A 20,876-nucleotide genomic window follows, 5' to 3' on the forward strand; every position below is an offset into this window, starting at 1 on the left:
TGGACCTGCCCTGGTCCCTGTCTCCCTGGGTCTCAGTTCTTCCTTTGGTTCTTTGGGCTGCTTCATATCCCTTCTTCCACTTAAGATAGTTTGAGCTGGGCTTTTGTTCCTGGAAGCCAAGAGCAGGCCGGGATGTAACTTTCCTCTCTCAGATGAAGGTGGTTTGGAGGAACCTTCCCCAAGGTGGCAGGAGAACTCATCAGGCCCAGCTGTGAAAGGAAGGGGGTCCTGTGTTGGGTGCCCCCTCCTCAGTCCTCCTCCTGCATGATGAATCTGCTCAAAAGAACATCTCATCTTGGTTTCTATCATGGATTTATCTCCGATCTTGGAATCGATGCCTCCTACTTAACCCCGGTTGAACCCCGGTGGGTCTGGTGCTTCTCTTCCCACCACACCACACTGCTGTGCGGCAGAGCAATGATGGGCATGTCGGCCCCAGGAACATTCCCAACTGCGGAATGTCCTGGAAATGTCGCCCTATGCAATGAATGAGTCCTGACTGGTGGCATTTGCTGATTTCTGTGGTGTATGCACGCCCCATGCTGATTTCAAGCTACCAATTTGGAGTCACTGGACACAGCATCAGGAAGAGACGTGTCACTCTGCTCTCATGATTCTATACAAGGTTGCCCGCCACACCATAGCTCCTGGTTTCTCTGCAGTTGTCCTCCACCTTTGAGGCTTCGCTTTTGCAGCCTAAGACCCCACCCCCCACTCCATCAGCCTCTCGGCTCACCTCCCCTACCTCCTCACCAACGGAGGGTGTGAGTACAGTACAGTAAGGTATTTTGAGAGAGAGACCACATTCACTTTCACTTGACTTTTATAACATGACATTGCTATCATTGGTCTGTTATTACTAGTTAGTGTTGTTAATCTCTTGCTGTGCCTAGTTTATAAATTAAGCTTTACCATAGGTATGTAGGTATAGAAAGAAACACAGTATCCACAAGCTTCAGTGCTGCTCATGGTTTCAGGTAGCCACTGGGGATCATGCAACGTGTGCCCGCAGATAAGAGGGGACCACTGTATTTGTGCTTCTAAAAGGGCAGAAGGGAAACATTTACAGTGTTTTCGGTAAAAATAAATACTTAAGCCAACATCCCAAAGATGGAGGAACTGTGTCCTTATTTTTTTCCTAAGCAACCCTAAGTCTGAAAGGGAAGGCGCCGAGAGGAAATCCTCATAGATCTCAGGCAGGCAGTCACTGCCCGATGTCTACAGGGTTACGAAGATCCTAGGGAGGAGAGACTCCTCCATCAAAAGCTGAGGGATGAGGTTCACAGAGCCTTGTACACACACACACACACACACACACACGCACACACTTTTTTTTTTTTTTTTATAAGAAGGTCCCATTGCCAAGCAGTGCCAATCTGGAAGAGATTAGAGCGAGGAAGGTCAGCTTTCTGTAAATTTTTGCTCAGTTTTTAATCTTTAATCTTTCATCAGGGCCTGTATGCACTGCAGGGCCCTCCCCATGTAGCACCAATTGCACTGGGAAGGTGGCCTGGGATAGGAGTGAGCCTAGGGGATGTGGGACATCTAGATGGAGGATACCCAGGCAGCCTTCCACGGCTCTGTCCCACACACCACCCCCAAGTGCTATCTCTCCTTCTGAAAAATCACCCCTTTGAGCATTAAAATGTAAGGGGAAGAAAAGAAAGGAAAATTCCAGGTCTTCCAAGGGGTGTGAGACCATGGGATCTATAATCTATGGAAACCTTTCTTCCTTTATCTGCTTCCTCTTGCAAGACTCAACTCAAAGGACATGCCCTCCATGAAGGTTTCCCCACCCTCCCCAGCACGGTCAGTGGCCCCTCCTCTGAGTTTCACAGCTTCCTGCAGGATGTCCAGGATCCCCTGTTACACCCTCCATCAGTATTGACTTTGATCAACACCTGCCCCACCGGGCTGAGCTCTATCACTCCCACCCCCACCCAGCCCCTAGCATCAGCCCCTACACATAACAGGGCCTCACAAGAAATGACTGTGAATGAATGAGTGGATTATAGATAGTCACCAAAACCTCAGCAACGTATTTATAACTTCAGTCCACAGCCTAACGGAAGAACGCCCTTCCTGCCCAGCCCACCAGACTATGGCCTTTCTCAAAAGGGGAGCCCCCAATGGGCACTGTAGTCAGACATGCCCCTTCTGACCTTAGAGCTCAAAGGAGGGGAGAGCTGGCTTTCCGGATTTCCCACCTGCAAGGATGTAGAGGAGAGCTTGCCCCCAGGGTGGGAAGGAAGGAGAAATGGAAAAAACAAGTGAAGTCAGGTTGGGCATGAATGGAGGCATGAACTTGTCGAGGAGGCCGATTTCAGGGATAGAGACACACAAGCAGCAGCCAGGAAAGGCAAGGTTCCCAGCAAACCTCCCGCCAGAATCTAGGGATGGGTCTCCCCACCACCTGGGCCAGGGAACCAGAATTGGGGGTGTGCTTCAAGGGAGGATGCAGCCAGATGGGGTCAGATGTGCTTCAAAGCCCGTCATCGCCCTACCTCAGGGCAGGGAAGAGGAGTGTGGTAGGAAGGGGGATGAGAGTGGGTGTGCGGAAATAGACCGCTGATTAAAAATATTTGCTCACTTCAACTGCCAACTTGTACTTGTTTGAGTGTATGGCTTGGGTAATATTTTATTTCCCTATAAACAGAACTCTTAATATCCCTGCCTGAGTTATTTGCTTTTGGATTATCTCGCCAACATCTGGGGCTCGCCCAAGGACGATGACGTCCATCTGCACGACCAACAGATCCCTCCGGAAGCAAGACAGAGGCCTCCCAAAGCCACATTTCTGGCGGTTTGAGATGTTCTGTTTTTATCTCTGCCTCCACTCATCAAAGATTCAGAAATACTAAGATCCAGACACGGAAAGCGCTGCTGCCCAGACAAGAAATGTTAGCGGCTCAAAAGAGAGGTTTACATGTCCCATTTTGTTTCAAAACCAGACACCAGCGGGGAAGGGTTGGATTGGCCAGAAGAAATCAGACTGACAAGTCCTGCCACAAAGTGCAACCACTCCAAAAATGGGTGGTTACAAGATTAAAAAATATAAGATGGTAGTTTTAGAAGTTTTCATTTCTTCATGTATTTTTTTTTTAAGGTTTTATTTATTTATTTTAACAGAGATAAGAAAGCACAAGCAGGGGGAGCGGCAGAGGGAGACGCAAGCTTCCTGCTGAGCAGGGAGCCCCATGGGAACTCGATCCCAGGACCCCGGAATCATGACCTGAGCCGAAGGCAGCCACTTAACGAACAGAGCCACCAGGTGCGCCAAGAACGAGTTTCTTAAACAAATGAATAGAGGAAATTCTATTGACTCCTGGGGGCCCCTGTGGCCAAATACAGAGCATATGAGCTACCTTGTATGTTTTGTGTGCCTCTGCAGAAAGCTGCCGCTAATTGCCCATAGATCTTGTCTCTGCATCAGGCGTGCTCTGCAGACTCTGCTGCAAAGCCCGCGTAACGGTTTTTGTAAGGAAGTAATGGTAAGAAAAACTCTGGCTTTTGCAGCATCTCCTTCCCTCGATCCCAGAGTGAGACTGTGCTGAATTCCACCCCCCCCACACACACCGCCCCACCGCTCTCAGGCCGTGGTGGGAGGAAAGTGGAGCCTGGGGAAGGAGACAGTCTCACAGACCAGACTGGGCTCACTGCTGGGGGATTCTGGAATAGTGGGGAAACCAACCTCCACTTCTCATTGCACTCCAGGCATGGAGGGGCTTGGGTACAAAGACAGCGATACCATCCTTTCTGGTGGCGGCGTCCCAGGGAGGCTTGGACAATGGGAGCCGAGGACCAGAGAGCTGTCCCTGAATTTGCGTCTCACTGAAGCCACAGTTATCTGGGATTTACTGTTATTTGCAGCTCAGCCTAATCCAAACTAATTCCCTACTTGTGGGTCGAATAGCAGACCCAGAGGAATCTGACCTCTCAGCCACATCAAACCCATCACTCCCCAAAGCAGAGGTGGTGGCCCATTTAGAAACCCAATGAAGGGGGCACCTGGGTGGCTCAGTGGGTTAAAGCCTCTGCCTTCAGCTCAAGTCATGATCTCGGGATCCTGGGATTGAGTCCCACATCGGGCTCCCTGCTCAGTGGGGAGCCTGCTTCTCACCACCCCCTCTCTGCCTATTTATTTCTGTCTGTCAAATAAATAAAATCTTAAAAAAAAAAAAAAAAAAAGGAACCCAATGAAGGGCACCTGGGTGGCTCAGTTGGTAAGCGTCTGCCCTCAGGTCATGATCCCAGGGTCCTGGGGTCGAGCCTGGCATAGGGCTCCCTGCTCAGTGGGAAGCCTGCTTCTCCCTCTCCCATGGCCCCTGCTTGTGTTCCCTCTCTCGCTGAGTCTCTCTCTGTCAAATAAATAAAATCTTCAAAAACAACAACAACCACCCATTGAAGGCCACGGGTGCTGTCCCAGAAAAAGGCAGGCATCTGAATATGGCCCACCCACACCTCGATATTCCTCCTAAAGTCTCTGCCCAGAGCCAGGCTAAAAATCTCCGACAAAGAGAGATGCAGTTAATTACCGAAGTACGCCCCCCACCACATCAGGCCCCTGTTCTCACTTGGGGTCCCCAGAGTGCAGAGGACCAGGTCTCTGAGGCACCCATTCCCTCCTGCGGCTCCCACCCCTGCGCTATTGCACATTTGTTGAGCCCTTGCCCTGCCGCGGGCACTGAGCTAAGCGCGGGGGCCACGGTGAGCCCCCCAAGGAGCTCATGGCCCGCTGGGGAGAAGGGGCGTGAGGAAACCAGGAGTTCTGCTGCGGGGAGGAGACAACATCAGAGCTGGACCAATGGATGAGGAGAATTTTGCCTAGTGGCAAAAGGGATGAAATGGGCGCCATTTTAAACAAGAACAATGTCATAGAGAGACGCCTGGGTGTCTCCGATGGTTGGGCATCTGCCTTTGGCTCAGGTCATGATCTCCAGGTCCTGGGATGGGGCCTCATATCGGGCTCCCAGCTCAGCCAGGAGTCTGCTTCTCCCCCTGCTTGTGCTCTCTCTCTCTCTCAAATGAATAAATAAAATCTAAAAAAAAAAAAAAAAGAACTGTGTCTTAGCGATGTGGACAGCCCTTGGCACGTTTGGGGAACAGGGCACGCAGACCAGTGATGCCCCGACAGAGAGTGGTGGCTGATGGGTAGGCCGTGCCAGCTGCACGGGACCTTGAATGCCGCCCTAAGGATTTGGACTTCATGCTGCCACAACAAGAGGCCAGAGAATGACATGATCAGATCCAGCGGTGACAAGAAGGAATGGGGGGAGGAGGGAAGGAGATGAGAGGCTGGGGGCTGCGGGGCTGTGTCTGGGGGCCGGGTGCCTGCAAGCAGGCAGGCAGACAGGACCGCTCAGCTAACAGCACCTGGAGTCCGGAATCCCGCAGCTCCCACGCCAGAGAGGCCCCGCCTCCCGGAGCAGGCGCAACTGCCCTCCTGTTTTTGCAGGTGGGTTGTGCTTCCTCCCCTGCCCCTCTTCCCGCCTCCCCACATCTCCTGGCTTGCTCTAAGACAGCCTTTCATTCCAGAATCACAGAGAAACCTCAGATGCAGACACTCCCTGGGGGATCTGACTTCCTTTAATTCACCCTCATACAACAGCTGGATCCAACACACATTTCCTGAGACGCTGCCAGCCCACAAAGCCCTGTGAGAGAGGCACCGATGAAACAGACGGGGTTCCGTAAGGCACACGCGCACGAGGCCACGAGGACCTGGACGCTAAGAACCGCCCATCCCGCAAAACCGCCTGGGATCTGCGGCACATCAGTCTGCGGGTGTTTGGGGAGCTGAGGAGGATAGGATTCACCCCTCTGGCTGGAATGCGGCTGGGTTAGATTTAGAAAGTCTCAAACGTCGACCCCAGGGTTTCAAAAAAAAAAAAAAAAGGAAGGTCTGGGTTTCAGTTCTCTCTCGGAGCTGTGTGATCACAAGCAAGCCACCTCACGAGCTTCTGTGTCCTCATTTACAAAACACAGACTTCACTTGCAGTGCTGAGAGGTTGACCAAATACGATAAAACTGAGAGCCTGGGGATGGGATTATAATCAGGGTGGTAATCAGGCAGCCTCCAATGTGGCCCCCAGCGGCCTGCCTCCCGGTACTGTCGCCCTTGGAATCCTGTTCTGAGTGTGGGCTGGACCTAGTGACTTGCTTCTAACCAGTAGAATATGGCAAAAGTGATGAGATGGCACTTCCAGGATTAGGTTACAAAAAGACTGCCCTTTGGTCTTGCCTACCCTCTCCGGCTGTCTTGCTCACCTGCTCTGGTGGAAGCCAGCTGCCATGTTACGCGAGCTGTCCTAGGGGGAGGTCCACAGGGCAGGGACAGAGGGGGCTCTCCTCAAGGAAATGAATCCTGCCCACACCCATGGGAGAGCTCTTGCAAGCTCCACCCCAGTCAGCGGCAGAGATGACTATACCCTGGCAAGCACCTTGAGAGCCGCCAGGGCAAGCTCCGGATCGTGGGAATTTATCTTGCGGAAATACTCACAATGGGGAGTAAAAATAGCTACTTGCAAGAATGTTCAGGGCAGCCTTATTTGTTGTAGCAAAAGTGGGAAACAGCTGTAAAGCCTACGTCGGGGGAGGCGGTTGGTTAAATTAAGGTAACATTTGTGTGACAGACTGTCAAGTAGCCAGTAACAAGGAGGGGGTGGGAGTTGATAAGGTATGATGGGCAGGATGTACCTCGTTCAAGGGTAGAACAGTGGCATCATATGCCATCATTTGTGTTAAATAACCAAACATATGCTTACCTATAGGCTTACAGCTCTAGAAATAACCCGGTGGTGGGGTTGCCTCCAGAAAGGAAAACTAGGGACAGGGATCAGGTATGGGAGAGAAATCTAATTTTCCCCCACCCCCATTGCCCCTGAAACCTAACTGTTTCTATACAAACTATTTTGTCTTTTGAGTTTTAGACCAGGTACATTTATTCATGCAAAAATATCATTTTATAGATTGGGATAGAGAAGAGCATTCATAAGTACGCCTGAATGGCTCAGTGGGTTAAGCTTCTGCCTTTGGCTCAGGTCATGATACCAGGGTCCTGGGATTAAACCCCACATCGGGCTCCTTGCTCAGCAGGAGCCTGCTTCTCCCTCTGCCTCCCACTCCCCCTGGTTGCGCTTCCTCCCCCGCCACTGACAAATAAGTAAATAAAATCTTAAAAAAAAAAAAAAAGAACATTCATAATAACAGAAAAGTCATTCATGTTCATGACAAAAACCTCAAAGGTGATGTGCACATGGGTGAAGTTTGGGAAACTGCCACTGTAGCACGGGATTGTTTTCCCACTAGCTGCAAAAGTCACGTGAACGACTGTGGGCGTGGCATCTGACCAATGACACACCGGTGTCAGGACATCACATGCTCCTATTTCTGCACTGTTTGCTCCTGTACCAGATGTCCTGCTGGGTTATCAAATACCGCGTTGTGGGCTAAGGGCCAGCACAGGAAAATATCCTAATGCAGGACTCACAGACTCAGTGCACCAGACACTGGAGCGAATGCTTCGTGTGCATCATAGTGTTCACCTTCACAGTAACTAGGAGGCACGAACTACTTATACCCCCAACTACAGATAAAGAAATAAACTTTAAGAGGATAAGTGACTTGCCAGAGGTCAGATGCTTGTGGGGAGTTTGGACTCCATGCTTCCAACTCCAGAGCCGAGCCCCCCACACTGGACTGAACCTTGCACGTGGAAGGTGCTGGATGAAGGCTTATGACATGAGCCCTGGTCCCTTCCCTCAGATTTCCGTTAGGGACAGAGGCTCTGCTCAGGTGATGAGTCCCTCCATGACTTCCTCTTCATTGTATCTCCATAGCACCCAGGACATAGTGTCGAGTAGAAACTCAGAACATGTGTATTGATTGAATTCAACCAACAGATGTAGGAAGGATACTTCCTCCGGAATCCCTGGAGTTCCCAGAGTGGTGGTGCGTTGCCTCTCTACAGGGAAGCCCTTTGGTGCCTCCCACCCACGTCCTCTCATCCAGCCTGGCGTGGCTAGCATGGAGTTCAGAATATCCCCAGTCCCATTAGGTACAGGTAGGGATAGAGAAGAACAGACACCGGTCTGCTCCTGCTTGGGGCCCTGCAGGTTAGACAGAAGGACTTTGTTATTGTTGTTGTTGTTTAAGATTGTATTAATTTATTTGAGAACAAGAGAGAGCACGGGATGGGAGAGGGGCAGAGGGAGAGGAGGAAGCAGATGCCCCACTGAGCAGGGAATCCAACACAGGGCTCGATCTCAGGGCCCTGGGATCATGACCTGAGCTGAAGTCAGAGGCTTAACCGACTGAGCCCCCCAGGTGCCCCTAGACAGAAGGACTTATACACAGCATAACAGAAAAGGTCAGGTTCAAAAGCATTGGAGCCAGGGGTCTAGAAAAAGCAGCCGGCATGCCTGCCGTGCCTTCCCCAGAAATGGGAATCCAAGACCCTCATAGGGGAGCAGGGGTTAGAAGCAGGAGAGAAAGAGCTATGATTCCCCCAAAATATCAGAACTGGAAGAGGACCAGGAAGGAAAAAGCACCGTTCCAGCTATACACACCCCCATTTTACAGAAGAAGCAACAGAGGCTAGGGAGATCTGATTTGCCAAAGGACAGTTAACAACGTGGCCGAGATCAGCTTCCTTCCCCTGAAGCCCCCTGTGATGCTCCTATCACCTGGGATGGGGATGTCATTATGGTCGTGTTCTGTGAGGACTCAAAAATCCTAATTTGATGTCTGTGGAGATTTTCTAAATGGACGGGGTATTGAGTAGCTCTCCTTCCCCTCCAAAACTAGAGCTGCACCTCCCACTAGAGATTTCACTGGGGGAAAAAAATGGTTCCTCTGCTTTAATGAAGAAAAGTTGGAACTCATTATGCTCCATCTTCCCTCCTTCCTGCTTGGCTCTCTGTCCTCCATCCACCCCCTCCACTGCCCATCCCCACCGGCCTACAGCCTGGGTCAGCTGGAGCTCAGTCCAACCCCCCCCCCCACCCCGCCCGAGAGCTCCGCTGGATCCCTAGGGACTCACCTGGGACATCCGGGGAAGGGTTGAGAATCATGAAGGCATCTGACAGGCCTGCTTTGACAGGGTGCTGGGAGGAGCTGATTTCCAGGACAGGCATAGGGATCTGTGGCAGGAGAAAAGAGGCACCATCTACCCCCGCCCCCCCAAACACCCCTGGGCCAGCCTAGAGCTCCCCTCCGAGCTCCAGATGCATCTGCCTGCTCCGCAGTACCTCTCAGAGGACTCAAAGACATCCCAAATCCAATGGGTCCCTATCCAAATTGCAAGACTCTCCCACAACTTCTCCAGCACAATTACTTTTTTTCTTTGCTCTTAGTGGATGGCACCTCCATGCAGGCCAGAAACCTGGGAGTCACCCCCTTTCATCCATCTCAGCCCTCCTCCATCGAACACATCTCCAAATCCTATTAATTCACCTGCCCTCTGGCTCTTAGATGTGTCTAGTTCTCTCCATCTCATGCCACCTACTCCAAGCTGACATCTCTCTCTGAAACCATCCCGCAGCCTTCCCTCTGAGCCACCAACAATCTGTTGTCCACTCTGAAGCCAGAGTGACCTGGGTGTTCCCCTGCCCTTGCTTGTCTCCTACTTTCTCCCCTCCAGCCTTGCTTTCTTCCAAGGCTTTGTACCAGCCATGCCCTGTTCTGCCACAGGAACTTTGAATGTGTTTTTCCCTCTCCTCTTGGCTTCCTGTTAAGGAATTCCTTTGCTTCCTGCAGATTTCAACTCTGTTCCTCAGGGAAGCCTCCCCTGACCTCTGCTGAGGTAAAAAGTCTCATGAAAAAAAAGAAAAGGGGAAAAAAAAAGCCTCATGAAAGGCACTCCTGACACCGGGCACCTCTAACTTAGGAATACTTGTCATAGTGGTGATTCTACATTTGTCCCTGCAATTACCATCTATCTCCCCAACCAGACCTACAGCTCTACAAGGGCAGGGCCTCCAGCCATCTCATCAACCACTGTCTCCCCAGCACCAAGGCCTACGCCTGGCACATTTGCAGGTTCTCTACAGATAGTTGCTGAATGAAAGACTCCAAGACCCAGCCATCTCCGCAGCTAAGCTCGCTCACCTCTTTGTAGCCAAATACAATGCGGCCATCGTGGTGCAGAGCTGCCTGGAAAGTGAAGCTGCCCCTGTCCTCCCGGCCTTGGAGGTAGACGTGGTCCCACTGAACAATAAAGACTGTCCCTGGGGAGGAGAGGAGAGAGCCGGCTGGCCAAGGAAGTGGGCCCCGCAGCAGCTTTGGGGGCCAATACAGGTGTGGTGTGGGGCTAGGTGCTCAAGGAGCAATCCAGGGAGAGTAAGAGACAATCATGGCCTCTAATGCTTGTCACCTCTGCTAAGAGCCAAGCACTTTTCTGTTCCTATCTCATCAGATCCTGCTAGGTGGCAGGCGTCCTATCCCCATCTTAGAGATGAGGACAGTGAATGCAGGAAGGTGGGTGGCTGCCTTGCTTTGTGACCGTGGGCAAGTCCCTTGTCCTCTCTAGACTTGGGACTGCTCTAAAGGGGCTGACTAAGTGAGCCCCTGAGCCAGGGGGCGTTTGTAAACTTTGAGATCTGGTCTCACCATTGTCAAAGTAAGCGACTGTCGAATTCTCAGAGTAGCCGGGGTTGAAGTTGGCCATCAGAGGTGCCACGTACTGAGTCGCTGTGAGCATCCGATGGATCGTGTCCCCCATGAAGATGAAGCCTGGGGGAGGGCGGTTAAGGCAGAGGAATCACCAGAAAAGGCCTAGAGGGGTGCCTTCCTTGTGCGGAAGGGACAGTGCAGAGGGAGCTGGAAGCGAATCTTTTTTTTTTTTTTTTTTTGGAAGCGAATCTTGGACCTCTGTTCCCCCCCCCCCACCTGCTGGGCTCTGGGTCTGGTGTGTACAGAGCAAAAGGGCTCCAGAGCAGAGAAGGCTCTCCCTGCCCCTCCAGGTAGGCACGGACTCCTGCCCCTCCCTGTCCCTGAGAAAATGCACAGGAATCTAAGAGAGGCTCCTCTTGTCAGCAAGGAGCCTGATCCCAAGAGCCGGGCTCTCAGTGAAGTCTCCTCCTCTCTCTCATTCACAGACTGAAGCACAGGGACCACAGGGATTGTCCAGACTGGCTTGAGCTGGCCCAGACACACATACACACACACACACATACACACATGTGCACACACACGTAAGTCAGCCAACGTTGGGGGACGTGGTCCAACACACATGCTTGTCTCCCTCCTGAGACTGGGATCCCAAGAGAGAGCCCAATGTGGGACCCTCCACTGCCTATCCGTACACCCCCGTCTCCACTGAACCTTTCCAGGTAGGTCCCTTGGGTTCTAGCTGAGATCTCCAAACCTCCCCCAGTCCCACTGACACAGCCTTACCTCCAGTTGCTATGGTGATCTGCCGCAGAGGATGCCCGTAGAAAGGAAAATCAAAGGACAAGACCACTCTCTGCAGGGCATGGGAGAGAATCAGCATGGGCCAAGCTGTAGGCCAGGAGGCTGGGCACCCACACTGCCCCATGCTTGTCTGGACAGGGCAAGGAGGAGGCATGTCCAGGACAGGTCGCCAAGACCACGGGTGGGCCCCTTAACTCTAGGCAGCACCCTGGCTCCAGGGTTCCCTGGAAAGCACCTCCCAGATCATGGACCTCAGGCCACAACCATGCCCACTGACCAGGCACAATGCTTTGGCCCCCAGCCTCCCAGCCCAAGGCAGCCCTGCCAGGAACTGGCCTACTCACCGAAGCCTGCCGGTGGGTATTGGAGAGGATTCTGTGGACCTTCACTTGGCTCTGGTTGGCCTTGGCCACGTCCACCCACAGCTCCCGGCTGCGGGGCTCGTTGGGGCCATACAGACGGGACACGTAGTAGTTGTGGTTATCCTCCTGCCATCACCCGAGATAGAGACCACAGGAGGTATGAGGAGTCGGGCTGGCCAGGAGCCATCCTCTGCCCTCCCCGGGAAGTCACTGTCCTCCCTCGTGCGAGCCCTGTGGCCTCGAGGGCTGGTTTCGGCCTGGACGTCCCGGGCTCCCCTTGGACCCAGACAAGCAGCTCAGGATCAGGCCCACAGCCATGCCCCAGGAGCTCTGGCCCCAGCCAAACCCACACCTGCTGTACCCACGCTCAGCCCTGTCATTTCCAGACAGGCCAGGAGGCTTTCCCTGCAGCCCTTGATTGGCCATGGAGCACGTCCAGGGCAGAGCTCAGTTTGGGGCATCAGCAAGAAATAGCCAGGGCAGCCCCAAACAGAGCTATGGTCTTCAGGGAGCTCCCAGACTGAAGGGGACACGCAGTCTCTGCCCGGGGTTACCCTGCTTCAGGGAAAAGAGAAAAGTGGATCTCAGAAGCCCCCAGTCTGAAGATGGAAGCAGAGAGGTGCCTCAGTGACTCAGTCCGTTAAGAGTCCAACTCTTGGTTTCGGCTCAGACCGTAATCTCAGTGATCTCAAGTTCAAGCCCCGCGTTGGGCTCCTCTGGGCATGGAGCATCTCTCCTTCTCCTTCTGCCCCTCCCCATCCCCTCAGAAAAAAAATCAATAGATAAATTTAAAAAAAAAGATGGAGGCAGACTCTTGATCTTGCGGAGCTGCTAGTCTGATGGAGGAGGTAGGCCTTAGGCAAGTAGGACACACAGACACAAACCCTTGAGCAGAGGGAGAAATCGGGGCCCACATGACAGTCACCAGAGGGCTGAGAAAGCCGAGAGAAGCAGCTGTGGTTCCTCTGAGACAATTCTAACCTCTACCATGAGCCCAATGCAGATAAAGAACAAGCCAGAATACAGCCAGCTGGGAGTTAGTTCTGTAAAGTCTCTCCTGCACAGAAGCATTTAGGGACAGGATTTAAAAGAGGGCAGGAAACAGTTATCAGAAAGGGTGGCAGAGCCCGGGTAGGGGGCGATGTTGTAGCATTTCAACCCATCTAGGAGTGCCAGCCACAGGGAGAAGGAGGCAGAGCCGGCTGGTGCACTTGGCTGCGGCTGAGGAGATGGGGCTGCTGACCCGTGAGGAGCCCTGGACGCGGCGGGTCATTAATCAGGCTGTCCAGCGCCGCGGCTGCAGACACAGCAGAGCAGACAGACCATGTTCTCCCTGCCAACCTGCCAGCTGCCCAGCCGGCCCTTGCCCTGGGCCCAGCATGAGCAGGGACAGGGGATGCCTGTCCTCTCCAGCCGCCAAGAGGCAGGCTCTGCTCTTCTGACAAGTGACACGCTCTGGGGACCTGGGGTCAGGGCAGAGTTGGGGGGAAGATGAGCAGAAGCATGGTGTGGCAGGGGAGGGGGGCCTCCCCTCCAGCCTTCTGATCCCCGCAGCCCTCCACCGGCCCTCCGCGCGGCTGTCAGACAAATCTAAGGCACGTGCGAGGCCCCATCACTCTGCTCACAAGCCTTCTGGGGCTCCCACGGTCCTCTCCTCTAAGACCAGACATTCCCACAGGCAAGGGTTGCCTTTATCGATGGGGGTGAGGCACAGGGGATGTGCTCAACTGGAGGATTTGCCGAAGAATGAACGGTCGCAGGGCACAGCCATCGGGGGCCTGGCCCCCCCCCGTGCCACAGCTACCACACGCATGCTGGTGACCGGAATGGGATCGTGTTACCAAGCAAAGCAGGACAACAGCCGACAGAGAACAGACCTGGGCAGGTAGGGTGGGAGTCAACCAAATGCAGCTCCCACGTAGGAACTGGAGCAGACCCGTGTTGAAAAACGGCTGCTTGGAGGCTTGGAGAAGGGTCTGGTTTCTATCACCTGCTTCCAGGGACTCACACGGTGAGAACTTCTGCCAAACCTCCAAGCGTCAGAAATGAGGCCCCCCCCAGGCAGAAGCCACACTCTGCCATGGGTCGGAAACCCCAAACAGATGCTAACTTGTGTGTCTGCTGCCTCAGCTAAGACGGCAAAGGGTGGGGTGACGGGGACGCGTCTCCTGGGCCCCATCTGAAACCAGGTCAGTCTCGTTCAAAGGCAAAGACTTTTCCTCTGTCCGTTGTTTCTCGGATGTTTAAGTAACTGTCCCCACTGGAAGGTGACATGGGCTGCTTTTCAGTCATTGGTTAAACTCTCTCACGTCAGGGGTGCCTGGGTGGCTCAGTCAGTTAAGCGTCTGCCTTAACAGTTAAGCTCAGGGGTCCTGGGATGGAGCCCTGCATCAGGCTCCCTGTCGGCGGGGAGTCTGCTTCTCCCTCTGCCTCTGCCTCTCTCTCTCTAAAATAAATAAATAAGGGGCACCTGGGTGGCTCAGTGGGTTGGGCCTCTGCCTTTGGCTCAGGTCATGATCTCGGGGTCCTGGGATCGAGCCCCGCATCAGGCTCTCTGCTCAGCGGGAGGCCTGCTTTCCCCTCCCTCTCTGCCTGCCTCTCTACCTACTTGTGATCTCTGTCTGTCAAATAAATAAATAAAATTTTTAGAAAATAAATAAAAAACAAACAAAATAAATAATAATAATAAAATAAATAAATAAAGTCTTTAAAAAATAAATAAAGTCTCCCGCATCAGAAGGACCAGTGCAGGTCCTTTATGGGGCACAGAGCTGAGGGGACTGTGTCATGTTCATCTTTTCACCCCAGCACCTCCCTAGTGCAGGGCTTGGCACCTGGCATATGGCAGGTGTTAGGATCTGCCTGCTGAATTAGTTGAGTCACAAGGATCCTGCAGCTGCTGGGGCCCGAGGTTGTGCTGAGAACATGTGGGGTGGTGACAAGGACAACATCTTCCCTCAGCACTGAAGGCAGGTGAAACACAAGCCCCTTGTGAAGGACCCAGCTGCCTCCTCTGAGAATCCAAGCCTGTGGAAAGCCTTCCAAAGCTGGCATGTCCTGCTCGCAGGCGGAAGTCCCCTGACTCCTCAAGCTCTTCCCTGAGGAACTGAAGCTAGAGAGGGAGACAGTTTCCAAGCAAGGAAGAGAGACCCTGGCTCCGCCTGGCAGCAGGTGGACACGGGTGCCTCTGTGTCATCAGGGCACTGTCCTAAGTGTGACATCTTGTCCACAGAGAGGAGAAGGAAGACTTTACATACACTTGGCTTCAATAAATATATGTTGAGTGAGTGAAAAAGAGACTAGTGTTGACGTGGGCCTGGAGAGAAAGAAAGCAGCCTTGGTTTCTGATTGCTCTCCTGGACTCTGAGGTCAGCCTGTCTGTCATCTCTGGCCCTTGGAGCCCACGGTAGGTCTCTACCTCCACACTGTAAACCTTCCTCCTGACACAGCTCAAATAGCTCCTTGGAACCAGAAGGGCACTAACCAGAAGAGGCTTGTTCCTGGGGTGATCAGAGGATCTTCCCCTGTCCCTGCTCATGCTGGGCCCAGACAGTCCTTCACCAGCACAGACAGTGAGACTCTGATTGGGAAGACAGAAGTGAGAAACGCAATTTCTGGGAGAATTTTCCCTGACAACACCCAGGCTGCCATGTTTTTCTTCTATGAAGTCAAGCACTACTGGCTTCTTCTTATAAAATTTTATTTATTTAGGATAGAGAGAGAGAGAGAGAGAGAGCGCACAAGTGGAGGGAGGGGAAGTGGGAGAAGCAGACTCCCTGTTGATCAGGAAGCCCAATGTGGGACTTGATTCCAGCACCCTGGGATCATGACCTCAGCCAAAGACAGACACTTAATGGACTGGGCCACCCAGGCGCCCCACTGCCGATTTCTTGACTGACTATGGAGGGGATGAGTCATGTGGAAAGTCACCAACCTAGGGGGCACTTCCCATTTGTTACTGCGGACCCCTGCTCACACAGACGCCGGCACCAGCAGTTTTGATAGAGGAAGTCCACTCATGACAGAGATGGATAAGTGCTTCCCCATAACCATTCTCTCCTTCTTCCTTTAGTTTCCATTAGGCACGTGGCCACCCAGCTAAGACTACGTGTGCCAGCCGTCCTTACAGCTCAGTGGGGCTATGTGACTATGCCTGGCCAATGGAAGACCAGCAGGACAATCGTCCTCAGTAGGAATGGGCAGCCATCTTGGACCACAGCAGAGAAGGCACATGTTGCAGAAGCGAGAGCAGCAAGATGGAGGGAAGCTGGGTCCCCAACACCATGGAGACAGTACCTCATCTCCCACTTCCTTACACTCACACTATTACACGTGGGAGAAGAATAAACTCATGCCAAAGCCCCTCATGAGTTGGGCATTTGTTACAATAGCTGAATCTGCATCCTAATTAATACAAGGAAGGTCTTGAGAGGCCTCCTCAGGCCGGTCAATCCGAGGGCTTCCTCGCTGTCATCCATACACACGCATTTCCTAAAAGGATTTAGAGGCTGTGCCTGACGGTGAACTTGTCCCAGGAATTTACCCAGTTCAGGCCTGTCAGTGTGTTGGTGTTGGACCTGCAGTCCATGGGGCAGTCCCGTTCCCCCTGAGGGCAGCCTGTGGCCTGGAGGCCAGAAGCTGTGACAGGGTGGCCTCACAGCACAGAGGGTCAGGGGGCACAGCCTGAGCCAGACTCCTTGGCAAGTCCACCAAAGGGAATTGTGTTCCCTTGAAATCCGTGCAAAGAAGCTCTGGTCAGTAATCCCCGTTCGTTCTGGAAGGCAGTATGCCATGGATTTCAAACCTTTTTGGTCATGAAATCTTTTCTTCCAATTAACCTTCCATGGAAGCTCAGTACATAAATCATATCAAAGTTTGGCCATTCTGGGGGAAGGAAAGAAGGGCCTGGAGCCCAGCCTGCTGGGTTACTTCCTCTTCCACCACCCTCCATTCCACGACAGCCAGTGGAGGGAAGTGCCTCTGTGAACCCTTAGGGTTCCATGGAGTGCACTTTGAAAACCACTGCTCTAGGGTCAGGTGCCAGGGCTGCAGAGTCAGACAGACCTAAATTCAAAACCTGGCTCCAGTTTTCACTCTCCTCTCAGCTTGAATCCTTCCTCAGTAATCTCGCACGCAGAGTTCTTGAAAGGATTAGACAAAACCTATCCACGTACACTCTCAGCCCAGTGCCCGGTCCACAGTCGGTGTTCGCTAAATAGGAGCTATTACGATGATTTTGTTGGACCTTTCCAAGAAAGGTTTTGCTTGTGGAGGCTGCCTCCTCCAAACCAGCCCCAGCCCCATCCCGATTGTCTGCTGTTACAGTGTCTCTTCTGCCTCAATTATTCATGCCTGGAGCCCGCCAGGCACTTCATTGCTGACAGCGGGGCGGCATTTGCCTTGGCTGAGCTCAAGACGTTTCTGGACAGGAGCTCCGGCTAAGCTGTCACCATCGGCCCGTCAACTGCCAGCCAACTGGCAGGTGAAAATGCTGGGGCAGGCCACCAAGGGCACCCTGCAGGGCCTGCTGGAGAGGTCTGGCCAGCCAGGCTTGTCAGGACGGTGCTCCAGGCGGCTGGGTCCAACCCAGGAGGTGCTGATGGGATTGCTGGGGGAGGCGGCATCCCATTCTCTGACTCCACCATCCCACGAAGCCTTACAAGACCCATAGGGATGTTCTCCAGATCCCTGCATCTCAAAATGTGCCCCCAGGGACCAGCAGCCCTGCATCTACCTGAGAGCACCTTGGAAATGCAGAATCCCAGGCCCAACCCCAAACCTCAGGGATCAAAGTCCAAAGAACGAGCTTCCCAGGGGATTCTTTTGCACAATAAAGTTTGAAAAGCACTGGTCTAGAGGCACCCCCTGTCTGGACCAATATGCCAGGCATTTTCAACCACGAGGAGACAGCGTGTTAAACCCCTGGACTCCAAAGGCAGAAAGACCTTGGCTCTTGTCCTGGCTGTCACCCACTAGCTGTGCAACCTGAGGCAAGAACTTCACCTCTCTGTTCCAAGATGGTATTAGAAATAGTCACCTTGGGCGCCTGGGTGGCTCAGTGGGTTAAAGCCTCTGCCTTCGGCTCAGGTCATGATCCCAGGGTCCTGGGATAGAGGCCCACATCGGGCTCTCTGCTCGGCCGGGAGCCTGCTTCCCTTCCTCCCTCTCTCCCTGCCTCTGCCTACTTGTAATCTCTGTCTGTCAAATAAATAAATAAAATCTTTTAAAAATAAATAAATAAAATTATTTAAAAAAAGAAATAGTCACCTCTTGGTATAGGTGGGTGAATTCCATGTCAAGCCATAAAATGAAGTCTGCAATCAGAAAGGACTTCTATAACATTGCCTTTTATTCGTATTTTCCCTTACCTCATGTAATAATAATATTCTCCATCTGCCCTCTGGAAGTATTCAAGCCTCAGGTTAAAATAAACCCACACAGAAAACTTGTCATCGCAGAGTGCAGAAAGCAGGTCTATCCTGGAAAGGGAGGGGACCCAGGCCAGACAAAGGAGCAGCGACATCTACACCGAGGGCCCAGGGTAAAGAGGTGTTGGGATGGATAAGGTAGACCTAGGAAGGGCCTGGAAATGGGGCGTTGGACCAGGCTCAGAAAGAGGGTGGGGACTGGCTTTCTAGACACAGCATTTCTCAGTGCCCCCAACACTTCATGGAAATGGAAGGAATCATCCACTCTCGGCACGATTCCCCATGAGGAGGAAATATCAGCCAACCAGGGATTTTGAGAGCATAAATATAGATCCTATCACCACACAGAATCAGGACAAGGCAACATAAAAACAAACACAGACCTCCCCCATCCCTCAACTGGTCCCATGCGGCCACATTTCCTTCTAGCCTTTTCCGTATGTATATAACTTCACATGGTTATAATCCTGTTGTGTGGACTGCTTCTGTCAGGTTTCATGATCTCTAAAGCAGTTTTTGATGTTGAACTTGGTCTTTTAACCATCACTTGTAATGGCTTCCTGGCCATCTACTCTGAAGAAAACCCACAATTTTCTTAACTATTTCCTTATTGTTGGGGCATTCAGGTAGCTTCTAATTTTTATGCTCTCATAGATACTCCTGTGGTGAACTTATTAATGTACTTTCCATCTCCAAGATAGATTCCCCTGCTCTAAAGCTTTAAAACTTTTGATACAAAGCAGTGCTTCTCAGACCCTAATGTGTATCCAAGTCACCTGAGAATCAGATACTGATTCGGCAGGGCTGGAGTTTCTGCATTTCCTTTTATTTTCTTTTCTTCTTTTTTATTTTTTTTAAGTAATCGCTACACCCAGCGAGGGGCTGAAACTCACAACCCCAAAATCAAGAGTGTATGCTTCTCTGACTGAGCCAGCCAGGTGCCCTTGAGTTTCTGCATTTCTAATTTTTAATTTTTTTTAATTTATTTTTTAATTTAATTTAATTTTTTTAAAATTTCTAATTTTTAATTTTTTTAAGACTTTATTTATTTGACAGAGGGACAGTGAGAGAGGGAACACAAGCAGGGGGAGTGGGAGAGGGAGGAACAGACTTCCCGCTGAGCAGGGAACCTGATTCAGGGCTCGATCCCAGGAGCCTGGGATCATGACTTGAGTTAAAGGCAGACGCTTAACTGACTGAGCCACCCAGGCGTCCCTCATCAGATTTTTAGTACAACTCCATGAGTCATTCTCAGTCCCACTTTATAGATGAGGAATCTGAGGTTTAGAGCACATCAGTGACAAGGATACCTAGTATCTGCCATACCTGGGACCACAGTTGGGTGACCAGTGTCCTAATTTGCCTGCTACTGGAATTTCCCGGGACAATGCAAAACCCAGGAGCATTCTGGGAACACCAAGGTGATTGGTCACCTAGACCAGAGCCTAATTCAGAGTCAGCTAATGTTCATCATTCCTGACCCTGTGCCAGGCCCTTAATGTAGATTCCTGTAGAACATCTTTACAATTACATTTAGACAATAGCATCCCCATTTGACAATGAAGAAAGGTTAAGAAATTTGCCCAAGACAAAAAGACAAACAACCCAATTTAAAAATGGGCAAAGCGGCAACGGACTTAAGTAGACATTTCTCTGAAGAAGATATACAAATGGCCAACAAACAAGGAAAAGATGCTTAACATTATTAGTCGATCAGGAAACACAAATCAAAACCACAATGAATAGCATCTTACATCCATTAGAATGTTCTAATTTTTAAAAAAGAAAGACAGTAACAAGTGTTGGCAAGGATATGGAGAGTTTGAAACCTTCACACATGGCTGGGGGAGCATAAAATGGTTTGATTACTGTGGGAAACAGTTTGGAGGTTCCTCAAAAAGTTAAACATAGAGTTGCCATTTGACTCAGCAATTTCGCTCCTAGGTATATGGCCCAAATAGTTGAAAACAGGTCCTCAAACAAATACATGTACACACATTCACAGTGTCAATATTCACAACCACCAAAAGGCAGAAACAGCCCAAGTGCCTATCAACAAATGAATGAATCAGCAAATTATGATATATTCGTACACTGGAATAGCATTCAGCCATGAAAATAGATGAGACTCAGAAACATTATATTAGGTGAAAGAAACCAGACACAAAAAGTCATATATTGTATGGTTTCAGTCATATGTGAGACATCAAGAATAGGTAAATCTATAAAAATAGAACAGAGATTGGTTCTTGCTTGGGGATGAAGGGAGCGAGGATGGGCAACAACTGTTTAAATGGTACAGCAGTTCCTTCTGGGGTGATGAAATGTTCTGGAACTAGATAGAAGTGATGGTTGCCCAACACTGTGAATGTATAGATGCCCTTCATTTTAAAATGGTTAATGTTGGGGCGCCTGGGTGGCTCAGTGGGTTGGGCTTCTGCCTTCGGTTCAGGTCATGATCTCGGGGTCCTGGGATAGAGCCCCGCATCGGGCTCTCTGCTCAGCAGGGAGCCTGCTTCCCTTCCTTTCTCTCTGCCTGCCTCTCTGCCTGCTTGTGATCCCTGTCTGTCAAATAAATAAATGAAAGTCTTAAAAAAAAATGGTTAATGTTATGTGGGCGCCTAGGCGGCTTAGTCGGTTAAGTGTCTGACTAAGTGATTTTGTCTCAGGTCAT

The 20,876-nt window shown here is 51.4% G+C and overlaps 1 protein-coding gene across 1 annotated transcript in view; it reads right to left on the reverse strand.

Annotated features, from left to right (window-relative positions):
- The window catches only part of PLXDC1 (plexin domain containing 1), a 56,054-nt gene that overhangs the window by 19,945 nt on the left and 15,233 nt on the right, over positions 1–20,876 (reverse strand). Inside the window, exons 3-7 of the mRNA XM_080826497.1 lie at positions 11,757–11,900; positions 11,395–11,464; positions 10,609–10,731; positions 10,108–10,226; positions 9,041–9,140 (exon numbers count right to left, since the gene is read on the reverse strand). Coding sequence (XP_080682623.1) covers positions 9,041–9,140; positions 10,108–10,226; positions 10,609–10,731; positions 11,395–11,464; positions 11,757–11,900 — 556 coding nt within the window. The remainder of the gene's footprint in view (positions 1–9,040; positions 9,141–10,107; positions 10,227–10,608; positions 10,732–11,394; positions 11,465–11,756; positions 11,901–20,876) is intronic.

The sequence above is a fragment of the Martes martes genome (assembly GCF_963455335.1).
Source record: "Martes martes genome assembly, chromosome: 16".
In the NCBI taxonomy this organism is placed as follows: domain Eukaryota; kingdom Metazoa; phylum Chordata; class Mammalia; order Carnivora; family Mustelidae; genus Martes; species Martes martes.